The following is a 25,895-nucleotide window of genomic DNA, read 5'->3' on the forward strand; positions in this document are numbered from 1 at the left end:
CTTGAATTTGTTAAACTTACTGTTCTGCATTTCTTGAACATTACCAAAATGCTTCTAGTAAAGCACAGAATCAATTCTCTCCCCCTTCACCCCTCCCCCACTTAATCCCTTGTGACTTGACTTTTTCATCTTTTTGTTACTTCACTTAGCATTTTTTGTCTTCAGAGCAAATCCCTCCTCGGAGTAACCTATGCAGTAGCTAGCTATTATTCAATGAGGAAACACTCATCAGCAAGTCCGTTTCCTATGAGATGGTAGAGTTGTCTTCTGTACACATATTTTTATGTGTTCTGTTTTGCAGCTTTTTAGCTTGTATGTCTGTGGCAGTACAGCAGAAGACAAGGAGTAACCAGTGACTGAAGCTGATACTAGTGGCTGAAGTGATACTTTTCTCATGCAAGAATTCTGTCTGCAAGGAAAAACTTAACCATCTATAAAATACTCTTCTCCCAGAACTTTCTGACTCACAGTTTACCTTTGGATTTAGTGTCACTGGGAAAGCAAACAAGCCTTGGCTTTTGTAAAGCATCCTGATCTTTAAATATTATGCAAGCAAGTAAAAAGAGGAACTATAGAAAGAACAAGTTTATCACCTTTCTTATCAAGAAAGAAATAAGTAAAGTAGGCAAGCACTGAAGCAATTCTGACATACACCTCATAAGTTTTCAAAGCAAAATTAAAAATGGGTCAGTGTCTAAAAAAAACGTGGATTAAGAACTTCTAAATTGCAAAAGAAACTGGGAGTGCAAGGTGAATTTGAACAGCTGAGATCACTGCCAACAGAAGAGCTATTACCTTCTTATTTCACAAAGAACAGAGGTGAGGAGGCAGTGGATTTTTACCTTCCTAGTAGGCCTGAAGGTGAAAAGCAAGCACCCACTGGAAAAGAAGCTTCCAACTTTCATTCTCACAATTCTCAGGAGCTCATGTGCCACGTGATGCAGCAAATCAGTCAGGTCTAATTAACGTTACTAGCCTGAGAAACCTTAGTGTTTGTAGAAGGACAGAGCACGCAAGGTCCACCAAAGGAAATGAGAGTCTCTCAGCCTTCAACAGAAGCAGGATTTTACACAGAGGGTTCCAGACAGTGCTCCTCACCACACACACACAAGTGAGGTCTATACCTGACTAGAATTAACACAAACAATGCCTGTGCATTATTTCAGAAGTACTTGGTGTTTAGACAGGTCTTCAGTAAAGGGGTGGATTTAATTTCTTCTTAATCCACTGTGAAAGTGCTTGTTAAGCATATACTCTATGCAGTGACATCAAGTTGCTAGCAAGGCGGCAAGAAAGAAAGCACAAGAGCACTTTTGGGGTCACCTCTTACCAAGAGGCCACCATCAGTGATATCTATAGCCCAGGAACTCAGAAACTGTAATACCTTTTCATTCTTTCTTCATACCACTAATTTATCAAGACTAAGAAAAACATCAGTGTTCAGTAGGAAGAATGTGTTTATTAAACATTTCTGTTATTTTTATGAGAATATGTAATGTCTTTTAAAAAAACACTGCCAAGTTGCAGCTTTTGTAGTTTTTAGGCAAAAGCAGATTTGGTTTGTTAATGATACCATTAAGGATAAGTCATCAGTTCTGGAAAAAGAAAAGAAAACAGAAAATTGTCTGGAGCAAAGTCACAAGGAACAAAGACAAGTTGCTTTGAAGAATGGAGACCATATACTAGGATACACTAGAAGGAAATTGAGGATATAGGCAATGCTATCAAAACTAAAGCATTTCCAGTGGAGAAAAAAACATCACAAGTAGGAGTGGGGAGAAAATTCACATCTATACACCATGGGTGCAAGTTGTTAACAGTTTATTTTTCTTTTCTCCCCAAGGAGGCAAAATCTTCAGGCTCATAAACCTTAAGCTACTACAAGGCAACAAAAAAGAAATGAAGCAAGCCTCAGTTAGTGGAAATCATGTTCTGTTCTGAAGCGACAGGGCAAGAATGAAAGGAAAACCTCTCCCAGTTAGTAACGTAACAATTCATCACTCAGCTACAAGAAGGTAAGAAAGTTTGCATTACCTGCCCATTCTCCCAGCGACGGAAAGAAAGCCTGAGGCAAACCACTCCAGGTATGTGGGAAAACGTATTTCATAAATCTGATGCATTTTACCAGAGCACAGAAACAGATCAGTCCCCCAATAACCGTCAGCAGCTGATGCTGATAGTCTTCCATGGTGACAGAAGGCAGCAAGCTAGCATGCATGCAAGGGTAACACTCTCCTGGGAAATGCCTCTTCCCAGCACGCTGCCAGTCTCCGGGCACTGGCAGAGAAGGGAGAATTCTAATCAGGGCACGTGACCTGTTTTCTCCGAGGAATGCCCAGAGTTTAGACTAGAGTAACAGAGTCTCTGCATTACACACAGATTTGCAAATGACTGAAAAAAAATAATCAAAATGAAACAATGACTTCTGGTGCTTGCTTTAGTAGCAAGGTTTAATTCCTTTTCTGGAGGTTACACAAGAACAAAAAGAATAAAAATATTTTTATTGTAGTTGCTTAGGAATCGTAGAGACTGAAGATGGGTCTAAACCAAAACCCTGGATAAGAATACTCCAGACCTTGAGGATAACACAACAGCACTACTTCATACAGTGGTGAAGAGTTAAGCCCCAGTCCAGAGACTTCCAGGGCAAGTTCACACTGAACTTGTGCTTAGGCCAGAAAAATACATTTATCTCTTGATTTGAAGACAAAATAATAAATGGGTAATAAAGACATTTAATTCTTCCTATTTAATAGAAGGAGCAATATTATATAACCTTCAAAAAAGCTTTCTGGTAAGAGATTAATACCCATTTTATAGATGGTGAAATTATGGCACAAACTACTACAGTAAGATATTAACAAGGCAACAGGACTTCCAGCTTTCTGACCAAAATACATTGGAACTAGTGTTAAAGCTGAGGACATGGATCAAAAACATAAGGCTAAAAAGCATTGTCAAGAACAGTACCTTAATGCAACATGAAATTTTTGGAAAGCTGAAAATACAAAGTAATATTAAAATACAATTAATTAAATTCACACATATTTGTTGTTTTTTTTTTTTTTTGTTGGATTGTTTGTTTGTTTTAATGTTAATATGGAAAATCTCAGGGAAGGCACAGAAACATTTACTCTTCTTTTCAGTGGCAGTTTGAAATATGCATTCTTCAAAGACCAACTTAAACTGGAGAAGAGAAACACTGATGGTTATACATGCACTTACAATAAGGCAAAATAAAAATTGTGTATATACTTCAATGATATTCTTTCACATTTAAGATGAAGCATCTTTAAAATTTAATCTGAATCTCTGACACCCAGAAATCTTCAACTGAAGAGCAGCAATGTATATCAAGTGTTACATTACTGACACCTTTGGTCAGAAAACCAAAGTACACAGATGAATTGAAGAGATGATGTCTGAATCACAAGGAATGTAACATTAACTGTAACAAAATGATATAAAAAACATTACTATCTTAACAACAAGCCAGTTTCTTGATATTTAATCTCCCTTAAAAATTCATACTGTTTTCTATATCTTAACACCTCATTTTACTCCACAGGTAAGGCCAGTCTTAAAAATGGTCTGAATACTAAATTTCTCCTAAATATTTACATACAATCACAAATTCCCCGAAGAGTCATTCACTACTCAAGGAAAACTTTAAATCTGAACAAGCTGTGCTATGCCTTTTCATATGCAACAATGGTGCTGAATATCTCCTTTAAATAAATTTAAAATAAAACAAAACAAAACACCATTTTTGACTACAGAATCACAAAGTCCACAGCTATAGGTCTTCACTTTTGCACTTCCAGCTCTGCCCACACTCCCTTGCAATTTTACTGCTTTTCCAGAGACTGGTTACAAGCCTGAAACACATGTTGTGCTGGGCCTAATACTTGTAAACCAGGCTGAGATCCAAGAAGAAGAAGAACAACAACAACAACAACAAAACAGTCCTTTTGAATTCAAGGAATTGTTCATCCAGCCCAGTCTATTTTTTTTCCCCCGAGGTATTCCTTTTATCTTTTCACAGGAATCACTGCAAGGACATTACACAGTGCATGGCTAGAAAGCTTCTTGTGACAGCCACTGTACTTTCTCTCTCTTCATTTCACTCCATTACAGATAGTCTGCTGCTAAGCAATCCTATAAAACCAAGAGTGAACAGGTTAATGTACAGTCTAAAGTTCCTTTCCAATCCAGTTACTGCTTAATTTAAATTTGCTTTCAGAAGTTTTTTAATCTTCTTCTGTTACCATACTTAAGTTCCTTGTAGACACACGTTGTCACCTGTAAAACTTAAATTTTAGAAGTATGGAAGTGACTTCTGAAAATCAAGCTTTGTACCTAGCATTATGTGACCATAAGGCACTTTTTTAAGGGAATGTGACTTTCAGAAGTCACTCAATTATTTCTTAAAACTAGGTCACCTACTAGTGCTTAAATATGTGTTCTGTAGACTTAAGTTTTCTGTAACCATTTTTCAATTGTTCCAAAAGAAAGAAACTGAAGTTTCACACAGCAAAGAAGTGACAGTTATACAACCGTTGCAATATTACATTAAGCTAACATGAAATCTGTAGAAAAGAGCAGGATTACCTACAGATGTATCGTATGAGAAATCAGTTTTAAATTACTGCTTTATTAACTGAGAGATTAAATTGCTTAGCTGGAGGTTCTGAATAGCCATTTCAGTAATTGGCTAAATTGTAACATGAAAAACTGTGTCTGGTTCAATTCATATTCCCAGAGTTTCAACCAGTACATTTACTGGAACAATATTATCTCTGCAGATACAGAAGAAAAATAGTAAGTGACTGAAGCTGAATTGATCTGTGAAAGGATGCAATTACTTGCACACTCTTCTACATAATACCTAATTTTGATTATTCCTAATCTTTTTAACCATTTGAATAATACTGTCAAAAAGACTGAGAGCCAGGTCTGTATGTTAGGTAAGTTCAAGCCTGAAGGAATTCAAAATCAAGATACAGATAAAAAATTAAATAAAACTATTTCCACTACAGTACGGAATGAACTTCTGAAAAACTCTTCAACTATAGTCCAGAAGTTGATCCTATAGAAAGCAAATATTTATGTCCTACATGTGTACTTGAAATCATTACAATTGTCCATTTACACAGAAATGAAAAACTAATTGAAACTACATTCTGTATCTGTTTATAAATGTACAGCAAAATATTAATCAATGAAATGTACACAGCTATTCCTTTGTGGAAACTTATTTAGTAGGTGCCATTATGTATTCATTAGTATTATAGTCAAAATAGTGAAGGCTTTTTAAGTCACATAGGAAATCCTTTAAAACAGAAGATCTTTCTTAAATATATGTAGTAACCCATCCCTTGCACAGCTCCTCAACAGGTAGACAATATAAGTCACATCTCACAGAATCACAGAAAAGTTTGAGTTGGAAGGGTCCTTTAAAGATCATCCCATTCCATGGGCAGGGACATTTTTCACTAGATCAGACTACCCAAAGCCCCAGTCAATCTCATAGCCTGCCATGAGAAACTTTATAGCCCAGATTTCTGTTTCCACTTTGACTGTGTTTGCTAATTACTAATAAACACTTCTAATATCAGCAGTCACTCTTCCTCTTACCATTCGAATCCATGCAGGTAGTGGGCAGTGGAGGCAGTCCCTGAAGCTTCTGGTTTGTTAGATTTAATCCAGTCTGGTCATTCAAGTGTAACACATCACATAATGCCTTTCAGGATTTGCTGTATTTTAATTCAAACTGGGGTACAAGTCATGACATCATCCTGGTTCCATGTCAAAGTCTTCCAAAAAGTTCTTTTGATTTGAGTATTAAAAAAAAAATCTTGGCTCATGTTTGTATGGAATTGAAAACTTGAACAAGATTAATTGCTCTGCTGTCTTCCAGTGCTGCAGTGCTTCTAAGGTTAGCTTCAAAGGCTAAACACTACAACCTCAGAAATGCAAGTAAACAGTATCTTCTGTATTTTCAGAGAAGGAAGTGAGAATACAGAGCAATGCTTTTATTGTCCTACGTAATAACAGAAACCATCAGAGTCCAGACTTTTTTTTGAACCACTGAACTCACCTTGCTGGATATAGCAAACCCTCAGGTTTGCCATGATCACCTGCTCTGAATTTTGAGCATAAATTAGTACCAAAAAAACTTTCACTGCATATGTAAGATGCAGATTCTTTCTTCCCATTGAAACACAACAGTTAGATTTCCATATATCAACCCGTTTTCCCACTTGTAGTTTGTAACATCACTTCTGTGCAGCATTAATTAGTAATTACAGACAAAACATTGGAGAAGAGGACTGTGATATAAAATGATGACTGTACCTACACAAACATAGAGTTACCTTTGTTATCTCTCTAAATTACCTGCTTGGTACTGGCTCTGTCAAAAAAAAAAAATCTCTTTAATTATTAAAAGAGCCTCTCCAAGTTTTCTTCTTTCCTCAATGCTGCAGCGAAGTTATGACGATTCACTTGTAACAACAGTGACAACAGCAGCAGAATGCTGTGATGTTACTGAGAATGAGGAAAAGACTGAGAGAGAATGTCTACACAGTGCATACCAAACACACTAGGCCATATCCTGAGTTCTTCAGTCAACACGTACACAAAGAACAATCTCGGGGCACGTCTCTTCTTTGATCCATATGTTCTACAGTCACTTATACAAGAACAAGTGCATAGGTGAAATCATTCTGAGCCACAAGCATCTTTTGTCTCTTCACTGATTTCAAAGATTATATGCACAACGCAATGGTGAATCAAGCCTTGTGATCCTTGCAGGGAGTTTTTCCTCAAAGAGAAGACAGAAACTGAGGCAGAACTAACAGATTTTGTTGGGTACACGTAGCACCAAAGTCCAGGTGAATTAAAAACTTCATAACTTGAGATTTACTCATGTATGGCATTTGTTCTTATAAATAATCACATTATTATTATTTTTTAATAAGCTAAAAATTAAACTTCTCCATGTGTAAAAAATATGGTGTGCAAAAATATTTCTGAACCAATGGGATGTGTGCAGATGTGTGGTAACTGAGGTAGATTTTTTTTTCCTCGTTCCAAATATGTTCCAGCACATACTTGTTTAAGTCTGCAATCTTTTTCAAAGCAGGTATTTTGACTAACACTTTGACTCGAGAAGTGAATTCTCTTCATCCCCAGAGTGCGTAGACTTGCTGTTTCCTCTTAAAGTTAAAAATGAGTATCTCAATCCTCCTGCCATACTAAAGAAAAGAGAATGAACACAGGTGTCAGAGATTCTTGATAAAGTATGCACACACGGTCACTTTATAGGTATTTACTTGTCCTTCTGAATGATTAAGGAATGCCAGCTACCATAAATTAGGAGTGCCTGAGAACTATGTAAGCCATGTCAGAAACTAGCCCTGAGACTACAAAGATCAGTTATCATCTGCTTCAACACATTCATAGAAGCAGGTGCAAGAGTTCATCAAAACACAAACCATCACAACTCTGAATCGTAACTCATGTTCAATGAACACAACTCATTCAGTCAGTGTTCTTGTTTCCCACACCACTTTTTTTTTTTTTTTTTTTTTTTTTCCCCTTGGAAGCCTCACAGCACAGAACTGATCAGGTCAAAAACTACTCATAAAAAAGGATAGTTAAAAAAAAAAAGTAAATCTTCAGGCATGTTTCTATAGTTAAGATCCTACCATGATAAGATTCAGTATCTGCAAACAAATATGAAAAAAACATAACTAATTGTAATGAATTTCACATCCTGAGGCATTGCTTCCTCAGGCAGGTTGTTTCCAAACTGCATCACCCAAGTGGGCCAAACCAAACAAAACATAAAACTGTATCTCACTGAGAAATCTTCAGCTTTAACAAACAATGGCTATTCAAGTTCTACTCACCAAATATTTAGGCCTATAAAGTTCAACATAGAGAATATGTAATCTCCACCAATCAACATTCCGATGTAAGCGATGGATATATTCTGAAAAGAAAACAAAAGCTATGAATTTGTTGAAATCAATGGACATCTCCAAGAACACAAAATAATTTACTTTACTAAAGAAATATATGTAGCTATGCTCTGTTGCTGGCCACTCTAAAATTAGTGCTTAAATTAGTTTCCCTGGATGTCATCATTATGGATAATTTAACAGAAAATAAAACTAATGTATCTTCTAAATGTGAGGCAAGGCATTGAGAGTGACTTCTGAAGAGACAGAGTATGAAAATTAGTTATCTGACATTAGGCAAAATGGAGCTAACGCTACTTTCTGAAATTGTACTTCCTTTTAATCTTTGGAAGGCTCATTTCAAATCCCACTTCTTAATAGCAGGTTTCAGATTCTCAAGCTTAAAAAAGTATGCTTTAAAGTTATAATAAAAGCTTTTTATTATTGCTGTAAAAGGGTTACCTCCTTACTTTGCCAACTAAAAGCTCATTGAAAGCACTTGGCTCAAATTCAAGTCAGGCACAGTTTAAAGCTAGAGTACAGTACCAGCCCCATGAAGTTTTGGGAATCTGAAATTGCCCTCTACAGAAAGAAGGAAAGCTGTAGAACTGTGTGATCATTTTACCAGTGCTTTGCTGGTTTCAAATGTTTTAGCAGCTAACCTGAACAATTACATCATTTCTACAGATTTCTACTGGGGACTACTGAATCATGAAGTGCTTCTCAACTTTAAAGCAAACCAAGGCATTTCAAAGTTAGTTAATTATACTTCAGAAAATAGACATAGCATTGCTCTACCTTAATGGTTCAAAGCTGATATATAAAATTTGAAAGAAAGCCTTCAGGACCTGAAGGAAAAACTACTAGATTATTCTTACCAGCGTTCCAAAAGCAAAATAACAAATGAACAAATATCTGTAGAAAGAGAACTACCATCTTCTTTTTGCGGATTTTGCTATGCTGGAATTAGTGTTTTCCTTAGTCACCCACTCAAGAGAGCACCCTGATGACTGTTATCCCTGTGCCTCAGCTAGTTTGGATATTGGTAATTATTTGGCCCACAACCACACGAACTTCATCTTTTACTAAAACTCTTCTGGGTTAAGCTTTATGCTCCTTTCCAAACTGACCTACAAAACTACTGGTGTTTGTGCAGTCTTCCCAAATCAGACACTGTGGTCTCATCAACACAAAGGAAGTTGCACTGGTTTCAATTTAATCTTGGTTAGAGAATATAGACTATGAGGACACCAAGTTCAGTTTTTAAGACAAGCTCATTTTAATGTTAATCAAATTGACCAGAAGTTATATAAATCAAAATGAAGTAGTCCGTTCAGCCAGAATACAAGTTCCCACACAGAGGATGAAGCACTTAACATAACACAATAAACTCCGTACTACAGTTGTTACTATGGCTTAGCCATTATTTTTCATCTATGAGCTTCATCTATGAGCACCCTTTTATCAGGAGCAATTAAAATAAGTTCAACCCCAAATGAACATAGATTAGTCTGTATCAGTTTGCAATGGATTTGCTTAGGGCTACCCTGACAAACCCACAGCAATTTGAAAAAAACACACTAGCAGGTGACGGTGCCTGATGAAATGTGATTAAATGCACATCTTTTACATCTTTTAACTACAACTGATTCAAGTTTCTCTTATAGGAAAAATTAAACCAAAGCAATACTCATATTGCTTTCTAGAGTATATCTATACATTCTTTCAATGGAAGAAGACAAGGTGACTTTCTAGTGTGGATCTCCAAAATGTAAAAATACAGCTATGACACAAGCAGCGTCTCAGTGTTAGTCCTCGCTTTGAGTTTCCAGCTCTGTTGCAGGAAGCAACACAGCTCGAAGCATAATCAGGATCAGTGTTGATGCAACGCTCTATTTCAGCATTCTCTTCTAATCCTTTACTCACCTTGATGGCACCAACTACTGTTGTCGTAAGTGCAGAATTGTAATGACTGCATAGGACAGTAGAATACATCAAAAGAAACCTACAGAAAATAAAAGAAAAAAATGTTTTAAGTTCCTTCCAGGGAGCTCAGAATCTTAGCAATACTTTGAAATGTTCAACATTTTTCAAGGACTAGTATTCTGCTGAGATCTTCATCCCAACTTGTTCTATCTCCCCCAAAAAACTTGTGGATCTGTACTTTAAGTCAACTAGGTGCATATACAAATTACTCAAAATATAATCTAAAAAAATTAAGTTTTTCTTTATGCTGCTTGAGCTCTAGCAAAGTCACTTCCATTCTCTGTGCTTCTTAAATGTCAATATGTAAAAGTATTTTGACCCTTTGGATGGTGCTATGTGAAGGAGTAGAATAGGACCCAACTTACTTTTCTATTCTTCCTATTCTATTCTTACTTTTCTATTCTGCAATTCCAAGAGAAAAAAAAGCATTGTTTCTTACTTCTGAGTGCCCCATACTCTTCCAGATACTTTAAAGAACAAATGTACTGAAACAGTTCCTATACTGAAGTGTTTACATTCTATTAACTGCATAGATTTAGTCAGATAATCAGAATAGATGGCTAGCAGAGGGATACTGAGTACAGAAACTAAAAACCTAAATGTTATCTTGTTGACCACAGTACTTGTGAGGACAACAACACAGGTAGTACTGAAATGGTTATTTACAGTATTAGAAATCTTTTAAAAGCAAGAAAGAAACCTGGGGGAGAAATGCATTTTCTTTGAATTTTAACATAACTTATTGATAAGTTTTACAATGGAGATTTGCAATTTGAAACACCGAATCATGAAGTGCTCCTCAACTTTATTGAGGAGCAATAAACACTGCACAACACTGCCATTAAAATGTCTTACTTGATTGCCCTTTGTCCTTACCCCAACAAGCAGGAAAGAAGAAATTGGAAGACAAATAAAAAATTTGTCCAGTGCTGGAAATGCGTTGCCTATTTAAACAAAGAAAAAAGAGAGATAGAGAGAATTGTGTGCTATATAACTGTAAACAGATATAAAATGTAGTTAACATGAAAATGTGAAAAATCACAAAACAGATTTATAATATAATTACAAAAGGTTTATGTAACTTTTGAAACAGTTTGATATATTTAACTTCAGAGACAACTGACTAAGATGACAAGAAGGCATTTCACATAGAATAGCTATAAATCACATCATTTTTTCAGGGAATGACAATTTTTCCAGTGAAAGAAGACTTATAAGAACACAAAGACAAAATCATGAGTGCTCAGGGCACAACAACTTTGCAATAAAAGGATGCTGGAACGATTTATGATACCCACAAGCTCTGTAGCAATTTTCAGGGGCAAATCTCAAGGAATTCCAAAAGGAAATACAAATCTTCAGACTCTTTTTACAGGTAAGAAAAAAGTGACTCAGCAAAACTGTGAGAATGCCAGAAAAAGAACACAAATCTTCTGGTCTGCTACACTACTTGCCAGGACATACTGCATACAGTATTACTGTCCTATAATTACCCGTGGAGAGTTATGCTATAGTCCAATGAGACTGTAGCATGCAGGTTACTAAACCAGACTGAGACTAAATAAGATTCTCTTCTGAATGAGAGAAAAACTGGAAATCATCTGGTGTTCGTATTTGCAGCCTCTTTTCAGAGAACATGGCAAACCACATGATACAGCTGGATTCTCAACCACTTGCTCTAGCTGTGGGACCCTGTCCTGTATTACTTTGAAATGGTAAAAGTATAAGAGCTATACTTCAGCTTCAGATTCTCCTTAGAGTGAATAATTGCATTTTCTTATCTGTAAAGGGTAAGTCCAAGTCACATAGTTCCAAATGCTAGCCACTAACATGGAGGTAGGATTACTTCTCAATAAATAAATAAATAAACAAATAAAAATTCATAACCTCAAAAAAAAAAAAAAAAAAAAGAACACAACAAACAAACAAAAACACAATAAAATACTGTTATCAATTTGATATATGGAATATTGCTGCTTACCTGCTGGAAGTCTCCAGTAGAAAAGCTAATAATAACCGTTGGAACCACCATAAAACAAGCATTATAGAAAAGGACACCATATTTTCCCAACTCCTGTGAAAAATGAAACATGGTGTTTCAAAATACAAGACAACTGAGAGCAAAAAAAATAAACACTGCTCTGGCAATTCTTCCAACGCTACTGTAAATGAGCAGCTAGAAGGTAATGTACTACAATTTAAAACACAAGTTTGTGATCATTGGTTTCAGTGTTTAGGACTAAGATGTGCTTCCATTTCAGTCACTGAATACTCAGAAAAATACTACTATTCTGCTACACCTGGAAAAGTGTCTGTACAGCAGTAGCTAGCCATAAACTTCCCGAGGCATCAGTCCAGAGATGCTTTGTATTAGACTGCATTCAGCTAGTGCATATTCACCCCGAATGCACAGGGTAAGGTGGCTCCTCGGGGCCAGTGTAACAGTGAAAATTAAGCCTGACTCCTAGATGTAGCACCCGCAGTCACTGGTAACTGCTGTAACTTCAAGCAGCTTGAGGGGTGCCATACATCCTGTAGGTTAATTTGCTTGACAGAAAGGCAGAAGAGGATCAGGGTAATGAAAAAGCAGCCTTCCCTTCTTCCAGATTCAGTTATACTACTCAGCAAATCTCTGCAGTTTAGGTGTTGCTTCAAAATGAAACACTGTATTTTGCAGAAACCTTTGAGGCCAGTAAGTGCTGCTCTCAAAGAAAAATGCAGGGTCTGTGTTCAGTGCAACTTCTGAGATTATTAAAAGACACATATTTCCTCTGTACAGAATGACCCATAAAAGTCAGTGACAAAACCTGAATTCAACATCTCCAAAACTGCTTTTTGCTATGACTTGGTATGTTTTCATGTCACCAAACTTAGAGTAGCCTGCTCAGCGTTTATATAGCATATAATCTATCAAGGTATCACTTAATGCTTTGGCATACTGGTGCTGAGTTTAGACTTGCTTTTGGATAGCCTACAAAGATATCAGTTGTGATGGCTGTTGACTTAAACTAGACAGGTCTCTGTTCCTCCCCACAGGTTTATTTTACATAAATGTCACTTAAAAGTGTGTTTCTAGTCAAATGATTATATCCTTAGATATAAATCAAGCTTACTGGTACATAGTTTGCTTTTGTCTTGGATTTTTTTTTTTTTAAACAAAATCAACATTATAAAGTCACCACAAAGTTTCCATAAAAGACCTCAGAGAAAATAAAACTTGCTGCTGATTTAGGCCTGTTCTCAGACACTCATTATGAGTTTTTTCCCAGGCTGTTCTGTATTAATGATGTGTATATTCACCTATCAACTGAAATATGAAAGCAATAAAACTATTTATTAGTGCATACAGAATGTTCATAAAGTCATATACTAATTAACCTTATTGTCAAAATGTTAAATTCAACCTAATCACCCTTCAGTTACCTTTGGATCCATTTTCTGCTTCGTGTAAACTCCATTTGCAGCTGTGAAGATATCATTTAGTAATACAAAGGTGTAGCCCTCTAGATTAAAAGACAGATCAGACCTGGAAAAGATATATTATATTGTAAATAAACAAATATTATGCTGTGTAATACTACCTTGCTTAACCAGAGAACTACCATAAATGAAGAAATGTAAATCCTGAGAAATCATTCAAGTCACAGGCTTTGCTTTAAATCTCCTTTGCATGTCAAGGTACTTTCTATTTCTCCAGTCACAGGACGATCACAAATGAGTCATCAGAGAGTTCCCAGAACTCAGTATGGAAGTAGAAGGAAAAGTTCAGCTTTCATTTTGTGAAAAATTCCGTCTGTCTCAAACATGACAACCTGTTCAATTATTTCTGAGTGTATTTATCTACTTCTTTTAACACAAAAATGTAGCTATGGAATAAAATCTATTCGTTTTTTATAGTCAGACCAGACATATTGTCATCCTTTCTGTTTTGACTAGTTACCTCACGGATATAGTGAAATTTATTTAATAGGACATGGCTCTATCCAAGTCACACCACATGGAAATTATTTACCTTTGTACACAGTAAAGCCAAAAATTAAAAAAAAAAACAACAAAGATTACATTTCCATTTAAGTAAATGAATTTTTGAACAAGAAGAAAACACAAGAGACTAGCAGATAAGTAATTTGGGAACATATCTCATATTTGAACTTGCTCAAAGTGATAAAAAGTAGACATTGTCTAACTCAAAACAAAATTTGACAACCAAAAGAACATTCTTTCTACCCAGAACAAATATATTTTTCTGAAACTATTAAAATACAATGATATTATGCAAGGAAGGCAGTGCTTCTTACACATTTTAACCTGCTATGTTTCTGCAAACACAGAAAAGCTAGGAGTGGAAAAAGAAGCACCCAAATACTTCCAGATGGAGTTCAAGCTTTCCCTTTGTACTCCTGCACCTCCCAATGATGTCAGTAGAGAGATTATCCAAGTCAATTTCATTCAGAGTAAGTGGATCGACTTAGGGTCATTTGGCACTTAACAAGGAAGAAACTCCTCCTGTTGTCCCTCCTCTCATAACATGACTTCTGTTATGTTATGAAACAAAACGAAAACACATTTCACAAATGAAAACCTTACCCAGCTGCTATGAAAGCCCCAAGAATGATGGCAAACACACTGATGAAAATGCTCAGCGGGTACCGTTTCCTGTAGACAAAATTAGACAGTTCACGTTTTCATTAGTTGAAGAGGAGATTAAATGTCTCTCTGACTGAAATGTTCCAAAGCAATTAGTAATCACAAAATATTTAACAGGAGGGCACAGTCCCGAAAACCTTACAGATGCAACATGGTTGACGATGGGAAGTTATGGCCCAAACTGTCAGATTTTGGCACTGAGAACAGAGATTGTAAAAGCATCATGAGTACTCTGCTACTAGATATTTTTTATAGTAAAGATTAAGGGTTTAAAGTATCAGTACTAGAGTACACTGTAACCTATCCTGTACTGGTGTTCATATGGGACATATCTCAGTGTCTTCAAGTCATTTAAAAAATAAAAATCACTACACATCTCTTGTGCAATTTGTCATCTCACCTTTCATGGGGAAAATGCTATAGGGCAGATTATCTGGGTTATTTTTGAAATCAAACAAGATTTTCATCTGGAGTGGAAAGCACAGAAGCTTATGATATTCTTCAGTGTGCCTACATCAGTGCTGACACAGAGTAGGGCAAAGCATACCATAAAGCTACCTTACTTCTTATAGGTACATTCCTTTATTTAGAAATGTCTCAAATATTTTTGTAAGACACATGCTGCAATGCGTCTTACAGACCTTCCCATGTCTCTTAGGCCAGTCCCCAGCTCTGAGCAGGCCTCTGAGAAAAGATACATAAAAAAAAAAAAAAAAAAAAAAAGCATAATGCTCCCAGAGAAATCCTGCAACCTCACTGACTCATACTTTCTTTCCTCACTTGCTTGAGAGAATCCTCAAGCCAACAGAAGATAGAAACTTCTGCTGCTTTTCCTGTGAGAATATGTAATTAGAAAAGAATCTAGGTGTTCCCCCAAATATGACTCAAACTGATTTTGATCACCAAAAGGCGATACTTCAACCAAAAGGAGATGACTATCTAACTGGGGGCTTTTTGAAAAGCTTTTCCCCAACCATCACTCTCATGTTGCTTGGATACTGCTTCAGCAAGCTGTTTTTCCCCTTTTAACCTAGTTTCATCCAAACACAAGCCTTCTGGGTAAAACTTTAGAGGTAAGAAAAATTATTACAGATTTATATTCCTATTCTTCCAAAGCAGTACACTCGAAACTAGCGATCCCAAGCTGCAATAGCAGAAAGTTCTTAATTTCTCATTTAAGATAACTTGTAATTATAGAGTTTGCTGACCTAACAGCACATATTTTGCTTCACTAAACTGGCATGGTTTAAGATTTGACTCATCAAGCTATTCTGCATAAGCGAAGTACCATACTATCATCACTGTTTTGAGACATAAGGATTTGTCTTCGCTAAAAAAAGCATCTGAGTCACGGATCACTTACTTGATTCCTGTGCAACAGTCAAGAGAATGAGTTGTGAAAAGTGCACACTTTTTCTCTCATATTCACTACGGTGTATCTATGTCTTCAGATAAAAGCTACACAAAACCACTTTCTTTGTTTCTCTCTGTCTGACAGTAAAAATCACTTGTTCAGTACCCTGATGAGATGTCACAAGTAATCTGTTTGATATGATCTCAAATAAAGGTATCTTAAAATGAAAAAAAATAAAATAAAATCACCCAAGTATGATGATTTCCAGCAGTAATGTAAGTGGAATGGTAAACTTCCTGAGCACTGTAAACATCGGCAAACTGTCAAAATAAATAAATAAATAATAAATAAACTAATTTAATTAAATAATTAATAAAAAACCAAGCACAGCTTCAAATTAACAGCATTTTTATGTTCTAATTGTTATGTAGTTTTAAAAAACAGAGGATGAAACAACTACCCCAGCAATAGGCAAGCAAAACAAATTCCCAACCACTTACCATACATAAAAATGTCAGTCTGACACTAGAGGCAGATTAGATAACCGAATCATTGAAAATAACAAGGTTTGCCAGTTTGTAAAATAGCTTGCAACTGGCTACCTTCTAAAAAGTCCCTCCACACCACTGAAATGGAACATAAGGGCTATTTCCTGCTTAACATAGTCCCTGTGAAATAAATCTTTCTACAGAAATCAGAGGCAGGGTAAGTAACAATCATTTCTATTGTAAATATAAAAGACAAGAAATAAAGCTGTCTCTGAAACACATAACAAAGATAAAACACAAAGTGAACAAGCTTGGTAAACAAGCTGTACTTTCAAAAAAAAGTAAAATAAATCCATAAGAAGAAAACAGAGTGTACAAGAATCATGAAAGGTGGATCCTATCAAACAAACTATCAAACAAATTACTACTTTGGAACAACATATTGTTGGTCTGCATGAAGTGATACAGTTGGAAACCTTTCTGACTAATTTGAGAAAACATTTACATATGACACTTCAGGAGTCTGACAGCATGGCCATCTGGACCAATTAATCCTCTTTTTAAGATAAGCACTGGCAACTGCATTAATAAACACTACAAATCCTAACACTGACTTTGGACGCTTTCAAAGAGACCTTTTGAGATTATGCATAGGATCACCTGCAGGTTGCAGGTTTTTAAAATTAAAAATTATGGTTAGGGGAAGAACAACCCACAAACCTAACTTCCACAGAATTGAAACTACTTCTGTATTCACACCAGCTTAAACACTCCTAGGAACAGTGCAGCCAAAGGCATTATGTTTGCCTGAACAAACACTTCAGAGGAACAATTTCAGCCTGTGCACAAAAAAATGTTGCAGAATCAGGTGCCCAATGTTGCTAGTGGAAGAAAACTAATTCTTTAGACAAAAAGCTATGTATTCTCTCTCCCAGCATCTCAGAGTTATGATATGCTTAAAATCTACAAAATTCTCAGTTTTGTTTTAACTTACTGTCAAATCCTCAGTAGCCTGTGATAACATACAAGAAACAGCTGCAATGGCATTGCAGTGATCTCAAATTCCGCAACAGCCATTATGATTCTGCACTCCTCTTCCACAGAAAACTCTGTCGTTCAGTCTCCAACTGCATTTCCTCTACATAGTTTATGCTTCTATAGCACTAGCATGGCAGTACCTCTCATGGATCAGGGAGCCTACAGGAAAGCTGGGGAGGGACTCTTTATCAGGGAAGGTAGTGATAGGACACTAAACTAAAAGATTTAGATAGAGATTCAGAAGAAATTCTTCACTCAGAGGGTGGTGAGGCCCTGGCACAGGCTGCCCAGAGAAGCTGTGGTTGCCCCATCCCTGGAGGTGTTCAAGGCCAGGCTGGGGCTTTGGGCAGCCTGGGCTGGTGGGAGGTGTCCCTGCCCGTGGCAGGGGGGTGGAACTGGGTGGTCGTTAAGGTCCCTTCCAACCCAAACCACAGCCAGCTCTTTGTGCTTAGCAGGGGAACACCACCACTACCACTCCACTCCACAGTATTTTTTCCATCTCGTGGTATGTCCTAAATAACCTGCAACAACATCATGATACAAATCTTCCCCACATCCCTCTTCCTTCAAAGAAGTCTTAGAGCTTTCAAGCCCTGTCGATAGATCACCCAGGAAAAATGACACTGGAGTTATGAGGGGAAAGGACCCTGAAAATAATATAAAAGCACTTTCATTGTCACAGAGGAGTATTGTGATTTATTTTTTCTAAGCAAGAAAGAAAAGAAGCATTACAAGAATTTAAAAGAAGCATACAACTTGTAAACAGGTCAAATGCTTGGGTAAGTTACTGTAGTGCTATAAGATATGATAGTAGTATCTGGTATTTAGACAGACAGACATCATTTGCATTAAAGTCCCTATGCAACGCTTTTCTTCAGTGCTTTTAACCCCCACAAAATAAAGGGTAAAAGCCAGTGTATTATAACTTCTATTTACTATACCTGAGTTTGCTGGTACTTGATAATCCACTTATGTGGTTTCCAACATAAATCAGAGGCAGAGGAAACAACTGTGATAAAATTAAAAGCACAACTCAGATTATTATGTTTTGAAGCACTGTTGAGAAACTTTGATAAAATTTGAGAACTGTAATATTAGATGTGGTTTAGCAAGTTTTAGCAATAAAGAAGGTGATTTGGTATTAAGGGGAAAAAAATGTAACTGCTGCAAACTGATCTACAGCTTTTCTTCATGTGACCATTTGAGTCCTGCACTGCTTCACTGACTTCACTGGAACAGTAGCAATTTATCTCTAACGAGACTCAGACTCCATTTAGAGTCACTTTTAATCAATTTTATTTTAATTACTGTCACTCTCAGATTAATACCTAATGTTTGGATTTTACATATAGAAGTAATATTAATAGCTGTAACAAAATAAGCAAGAGAGCAAGTGGAATAAAAATAAAAAAGAAGCTATAAATATTTCATGTTTCTCTAGGTACCCTGCATAAATTAGTATCTCTGGAAGATACATTATTTTAGATCTACCTAATGAATTACGCTATGTGAGACACTAGAAGTGAAAGATAAATATTTAGGTGTAAATCAAGCTCTACCATTTCTGGCTTCTAGCATAATGAGACTGACTCTCACAGAAATATATGGGCCATAACTCAATACAGAGAAACAATAATAGAATTTCAGGGCCTTGAGAAAACATACAAGAAGTCACGGATCTCTACGCAACAGTCAGCTGCAGTTCAAAGCTGTCATTTGCCCACTGCAGAAAAATTGCAGAAGATTAAAATCAGCCAAAGTAATCAGTGGGGACAAAGGTAGTGTGCATGCCTAGTCCCGTTTGCTATCAGTCAAGTGGAGCTGAAATGCCAGAAAGACAAAACACATCCCCGGTCCGCAGGTGTGCAATAGCTGGTGTTGGTGTGCCTATACACATGTGCTGGGAGACACTGTGTTTGTCACAGGGTACGTCTTCTCAAAGCTGTGTGTGCTAGGAAAACATACAAGAATGGGCTGCATTTTACCTATGTTGAAAATTTGGCCATTCTTTACCTCAAAGAGGAGTAAAGTACAGTCGAAGTTAGCCGTAGTTATCTAAAGTTGAGAGTTCAAAGTTAAAGGAGTACCAGTAACATAATAAATATTCCCCCTGTCAACATGAACTCACAAAAATTTTGTTATATACTACCTCTTCAGCAGGCTTTTATGTAGAAATCTGTCTCTGTATAGGATGAAAGCAGCTGACATTACATTTTCTTTCCTCTGAAGTCATCAGTTGTGAAGGAAAAATTGCAATCAACTTCATAGCATCAAAGATCAGTGAAATATTTACTTTAACAAGCTTTTCAAGAACTCTGAAGTTTTACTGCAAAAGTAAGCACTTTGCTACTTTAAAACTCTAGCTGAAATCACTGAGACCATTCAGGATTCAAAAGCCACAATGATCTTAGTGTCTTAGTGAAAGCAAAAGCTGTCAAAGACTAAGAGGTCAGTCAAACGGTGTTTTAAAAAGTAAAAAAATCAACAAGACAGGTCTAGCTCACTCACTGTGACTTGTCATATCCAGCACTAAAAGCAAAGTGTAAGTCTTGGATGCTGCAGTGTTTACCACTCCCAGCATATCCAGGAAAATCTTCCAAAGGATAGATATTATTAGGACAAAGTGAAAAGGATGCTGTACTTTTTTAGTGCCCTTGTACTGACATTACTGTAAAGGTTATGGGGACAGTAGTGGGACTGATAGAGGATGCAGAGGAAATAAATTTCTCAAGGTCTCAAAAAGTTTTTGATAAGTGGAATTCAGAGCTACTCACTGGGAAACCTTCTTCATTCATATTAAGAAAAGAAAAAAAAAAAGGATCATCCATCTTATAATCAACAGCACAGATATTCCTTCAAGATTTCTAAGTGCAGAAACCCCAATAATTTCAACATGCATTAAGAACACACAGCATTGTAGTAAACTGCACCCTGTAGCAAAACAAGATTCTGCAATGGAGATGCTGGCTTGAAAACCTAGGAAGCTAGGATAGCTGAGCTCTGCAGCAAGCCTGGGAACTAATTCTCTCTCTGAGCAAATGCTGACCAATATTCTGCAACAAGACATAAATATGCAGACCTATGCACTAAAAAAAAAAAAAAGAAAAAGAAGAAAAAAAAAAAAAAGCTCTAGCAATCTTGCACATGGTTGTAAAAAATCTAGAAGGATCATTTCTGTAGTCATTTCAGATCCTAGCTCCCAATCTGAGATAATATAAGATACTCCTTCATATTCTCTCTATCCTGCCTCTTTGGACCACACACACTTAAGGGCTGCATCATGCAGCTAGCACCTACCTACATTGTTTTTGATGAGTATTATTTTGACACCTTCTGTTAAGCTGAAATCTTACATTTGGAGAGAACTGTTGTTTGGGTTTTTGGTCTCTGATATATTCTTTTTCTCTTGCTATATTACATGCCCCATTCAAATTTCCAAGCAGCACTTCTCTCTTCATGTTGTGTACTAGATCAAAATTTGCTCTTATAGACATAGATCTCTCACTGATCCTGCAGGGAGCTGTACACATCCAACAAAGTACTTCAGGAACCTGGCAAAGTTTATCCAGCTGTATGGAGTACAACATCCTTTCCCATGTATTGCATACCAAATTACAGTACATTTCTCTTCAGACAGAAGGCAAGAATACTGCAATGAAATGGAAATCATCTAATCCAACATTGAATGAAACAAAGATACAGAAAATCACATTTGATTTAAAAATATAAAATTGTTTTCTGTTCTTCTTTCCTGTCTTGTCTCCTACTTGAAAACAGTTTTCAAGTCCTGCAGAAAGACAGCCATTACGGAAGGTAACATTTTCTTACTACTATCACACGCTAGGTAATGCTTACCTTCACAGGTATACTTTTGTCAAAGTCAGGAAAGTGGATAATCTTATTTAATTTTGATATATACAAGATAAGTATAGTGGCTGCCATCTAAACAAAGAGAAAAAAAATAAATAAGAAGTCATGTAAGAACAAAACCATAATGCGTGATGGAAGAACTGCTTTAAAGACAAAATCTATGCATTTGACAAAATCATAGAATCATTCAGGCTGGAAAAGACTCCAAGATCACCTAGTCCAACCTTTAACCTAGCTCTGCCAAGTCCACCAGTTAACCATGTCCCTAAGCACCACATCTACACGTTTCTTGAAGACCTCTGAGGACAGCGACTCTACCACTTCCCTGGGCAGCCTGTTCCAATGCCTCACAACATTTTCACTGAAGAAACCTTTCCCAATAACCACCTTAAACCCCTCTGGCACAACTTAAGGCCATTTCCTCTTGTGCTTGGGATAAGAGGCTGATCCTCACCTGGCTATAACTCCTTTAAGGTAACTGCAGAGCAATAGAGAGATGTTATGTATTATGTACATCTTTCAACAGCACAGCATGTAGTGAATAAACAGGAGTAACTTTTTATTCTCATTGATTTTGCTTGTTATTTATTTAAAGTACAATACATATAAGTTTTATGGCTCAAAAAAAAAGTTGTACCTTGTGAAAAAAAATGTGCATATTAAAGAGCCAAGAAAATTAAGAAGATGATCCCAGCATTATCATGCTATTTTCACACAGAGTGCTGTTTAGTCTGATGAATAACTCCTACAGGTTTACTTTTTTTTTTTTTTTTTTTTTTTTGGTGGGGGCATGCATTGATCAGTCTATTGACAAAGTGAACAAAAAGTAATAAAGGTATGTTGAGAATGAAGGAGGGTATTTGAGCATTCATAAGCCTTTAATGCTGGCCACAGGGAGGAAAAAATGTTAGACTAAATGTTATATACAAAAATATAATAAAAAATAAATAAAAATAAAATAATTGGCTACCTACAAGGACAGGGTGGAGTTATGTTTTAGTGACTGAAGTATTATATCATCTTACATGCTTTTTTCAAAGCATTTAGGGAAATCTTGGAAGAACTGGTTAATAAAACAAAGGAATGGCCTTGAGTCTTAGGTTCTGCAAAGAAAGGCCATTGCCCCATTGCCCACACCATTGCCCTTAATATGAATTATTTCCATTCTTTGGCTTCCACGGAAACATGAGCTTTCCAAAGACTTGCAGTTGTTTTAGCAGTCTGCAAGTACCAAACCCCATTTTTCTCCCCCTTCTCATATAGCAAATTTTACAAGACCTTTTACTCACTTCAGCACTACGCAGCAGAGATGTCAGACCTGTTTTCCCCTCTTCCTCACTAATTCTTAGCTTGTAACCTTGGCAGAAAATAAATCCTCTCTTTTAAATGTATGTGCCTAAACAATGTTTGAGATAAATCTCCATCTTTCCAAGCCACCCCTTTGCAGGGTCACACACTTCCTCTTTATGGGCCATGTACATGAATACTTGAACTTTGGTTTTACTACGATGCCTAACTACAACAGCAAGTACTTCTGCTGAGGCACTACAAATTGCCCACGACCTAATAAGGTACCTAAGAACCAAAAGCGTATGGTAGTCCTACCAGAAAACTGATGGAGAAAGTGGAAGAAATTTATGAGGAAACACTGTTTGTCTACAGATGAGGGAGGCAGTGTTTCTACACATATTCCACAAATGCTTCAGGACTCTAAAAGCATCTAGGCCATTGGTAGCAATCTTGACAGTTTGGGAGGCTGTATCTCTTAACTGCTGAGTTCTATGAGAGAAAATAAACGTCATTTCCAGTTCTTTATGTGACTCTTCCTAGCCAATGTTTTTGACTTGGACTGAAACTTCCTCCATCTCACTAAAACAAAGTACTCTTACAGTGCATCTAACAAAAGTAGCAGTGCACTGTAAGAGAGATTTCCCCCCTAAAATATATCTCTATGTTAACAACAGTTGAACTTACAAAATAATAAGTACATATAGAATGTTTTATATGTGAACATACCTGTCCAATTCCAAGAAATATTGGTGATGGGAATCTGAAAAGCACAAACAGACATTTAATACTGAGGAAAGCAAAACCAAAACAAAACCAAAAACCAAAACCAAAAAAAAAAAAAAAAAAACACCACCAATAAAGCCAAATCCAACAACAGTAAAAGAGGTGTTTAAATTTAGTACATGTGGATTACTGACCAGTCTTTCAGAAGAGCTCAGGACCTGCAACACTTACTGGAGTCTTAATATCCTATTTGTGCAGCAAACCACAAGCCAGGTACAAATGATACCTCATAGGCATTGCTGATCAGTCCTAAAGAGCTAATTAGTTCTGGTGTATTTTGAGTGAAGATTACATACTTGGAGAACTCTAACAAAGCATAAGTTTTTGAGTGGCCTCACATACACTGTGCAGTAAGCTGAACCTCTTGTACTTGCCCTAACCTGAAAGCTTATCTCCACAGTCCAAACACACCAACAATATGTACTTGTAAAAAAAAAAAAAAATCCTACGTAAATGTTGTAGAAACATCTATTGTCTGCTAAAATGGCTAAATTCCTACCGTACCCTTTCAGTTGGCTCCTGCTCAAAGCACAGATTCTTGACCAGTAAGAAAGCAGAAACTTTAGGACATCCCAAGAATTTGAGAGTCTCCATTTTTCCCCCTAAACCTACTTCCAAAAAAAAGAATAGAAAAAAAAAAAGATGCAGTAGCAACAGCTAATTTTTTGTATGCATAATGAAATTCAAGCAAATAATTTATTTAGTATGGTTGTCTGCTTTATGTTATAACCAGCAATGTGTTTGGAGCCTCTCGGACCGGAATCCTCAGGTGCCAAGGAGCTCCCCAAACCTAACAAACAGTTGCTTCCTCCAAGGAGCCATGCAGCATTTTGCTGGACTGCATTGTCAGGGATGGTCATGCACAAATCTGCATCTAGGGAATCTGAAATAAAATCTGTTTCATTCTCTGTGCACACCTGTACAAACAAATGCCCAATATGGGGCATACCTTCTCAATAAGCTCTGTAATTTTCCCTTATCACAAATTCCTTGAGATTGCAGTGATTTAACACAGAGGCCACCAAGAGCTGCTTGGTGCACTGCATTTCTCCAGTGAGCACCACTGGGACAGGAACACGGCATTAACAGAAGAAAGAAACACCCTGAAGCACAGCAGGAAGTTCCTGGGGACACTGGAGTCATAACACAAATAAAGGACAAGAACTGCCAGCAGTGAAAGAGGTTCCAGGAAACAGGTATTAGCAGCACCAGAGAAAAAAAAAAAAAAAAAAAGAGCAGAAAAAACAGGACTTGATAATCGTGTGACATCTAAACTGTATTTTAGTTTGTACTTATAGCTGCAACACATAAGTGTGAAGACTTCATTCACATGTACGATACAGATTTCTCCAAATCTTGTTGGTCTTGCAGAGCCCTAGAAGTTCCCAGCAATGCTGTAAGCTCGTAGTACAAAACTCAGGTTTAGTGATGGCCATGCTGTCTTTGATTATCTTTCGTGGACGTGCCAGATGTACACCTGGGATTTACAGGGAGCTGCAGACTGTGGGATGAAAACCACTAGGAAACAAAACCATAAATTGCCTCATAGATCATTTCTGGGAGACGCAATATACGGCTCTTACATGTTAGAAAGTAACTGCTAGATTTATTTTTTGTGTGTGTTCAGTTCTGTGTCTGTTCTTAGCCCACTGTGAACTAAAAGAAAGCAAAAACGAAGCAAACTAAGTGAAGAACATGAATGGTGCACAGCTGGCAGCTGCAGGTCTCTAATTCTGCAAGGGGCTACCTCCTGACCACTTCAGAGGCACTTTTACAATTCGGAGACCTTCTCGGGCTCTGCTTTTTATCTTTGTCTACCTTATAAAAGAGAGGTGCTTCCAGGTCGGCAGCGTGCCTGCCAGCACCAGCAGCAGGCTTTCAGCTGGCAGCCGCCCCCGAGAGCCGCTCAGCCCCGACCTTCCCCGCTGGGCAGTGCCGACCCGCGGGGCGCTCACCTGTATGCGCTGAGCAGGGCCTTGTTGACCAGCACGATGAGGAAGGAGCACGTCCCGTAGAAGAGTGCAGACAGCACCCTGGGCACCGCCGAGACCGCGGGGGCGGCGGCGGGGGCCCCCTCCGCGGCCTGCCCGGGGCTCTGCCCGCTGCTCATGGCGGGCATGCGGCGGGCACGGCCCCGCCCCGGGCAGCTCGGGGCAGCCGGCCCGGCACAGCCCGGCACGGCCCGGCACGGCCCGCGGGGAAGGGCCGCCCGCCCGCCCGGCCCGAGCAGCGGCGGCGGCCGCAGGGCGTCCCCTGGCGGAGCCAGCTGAGGAGGCGCCGGGCGCGGGGAGCCCTCCCCCGGAGCCGCCGGCAGCCCCGAGCTGCGAGCCACCGGCTTGCTTTGTTTTAGACCCATCTCCTCGGAAAAGAGGAGGACCTCACAGCAAGAGGAGGGACACGGGTCCTCTTTGTTCTGCCACAGGTCGGGCGGATGGGGTTATAAGAACAAGGAAGAATGGAAATACTAAGAAT

At 37.7% G+C, this 25,895-nt stretch overlaps 2 protein-coding genes across 5 annotated transcripts in view; both read right to left on the reverse strand.

Annotated features, from left to right (window-relative positions):
• Positions 1–6,981, reverse strand: part of HSD17B3 (hydroxysteroid 17-beta dehydrogenase 3) — a 28,086-nt gene extending 21,105 nt beyond the window's left edge. For all 3 annotated transcript variants that reach the window (XM_084503156.1, XM_084503157.1, XM_084503158.1), the window contains exons 1-2: positions 5,638–6,981; positions 2,035–4,158 (exon numbers count right to left, since the gene is read on the reverse strand). In XM_084503156.1, coding sequence (XP_084359282.1) covers positions 2,035–2,218 — 184 coding nt within the window. In that variant the 5' untranslated portion in view covers positions 2,219–4,158; positions 5,638–6,981. The remainder of the gene's footprint in view (positions 1–2,034; positions 4,159–5,637) is intronic.
• A 169-nt stretch (positions 6,982–7,150) lies between these two features.
• On the reverse strand, positions 7,151–25,614 carry SLC35D2 (solute carrier family 35 member D2). Of its 2 annotated transcripts, XM_084503154.1 has the most exons (12): positions 25,379–25,614; positions 23,367–23,400; positions 21,336–21,422; positions 18,422–18,489; positions 16,203–16,274; positions 14,541–14,609; positions 13,377–13,479; positions 11,935–12,027; positions 10,830–10,897; positions 9,894–9,972; positions 7,917–7,999; positions 7,151–7,259 (listed from the first exon to the last, which is right to left on the reverse strand). In XM_084503154.1, the coding sequence occupies exons 1-12, from the start codon at positions 25,540–25,542 to the stop codon at positions 7,157–7,159; spliced, it is 1,023 nt and encodes a 340-aa protein (XP_084359280.1). In that variant the 5' UTR covers positions 25,543–25,614; the 3' UTR covers positions 7,151–7,156. The 2 variants fall into 2 exon arrangements, with proteins under 2 accessions (XP_084359280.1, XP_084359281.1); XM_084503155.1 differs by lacking the exon at positions 16,203–16,274.
• Positions 25,615–25,895: the final 281 nt, after the last annotated feature.

This window comes from Aythya ferina (genome assembly GCF_964211825.1).
Source record: "Aythya ferina genome assembly, chromosome: Z".
Lineage (NCBI taxonomy): Eukaryota > Metazoa > Chordata > Aves > Anseriformes > Anatidae > Aythya > Aythya ferina.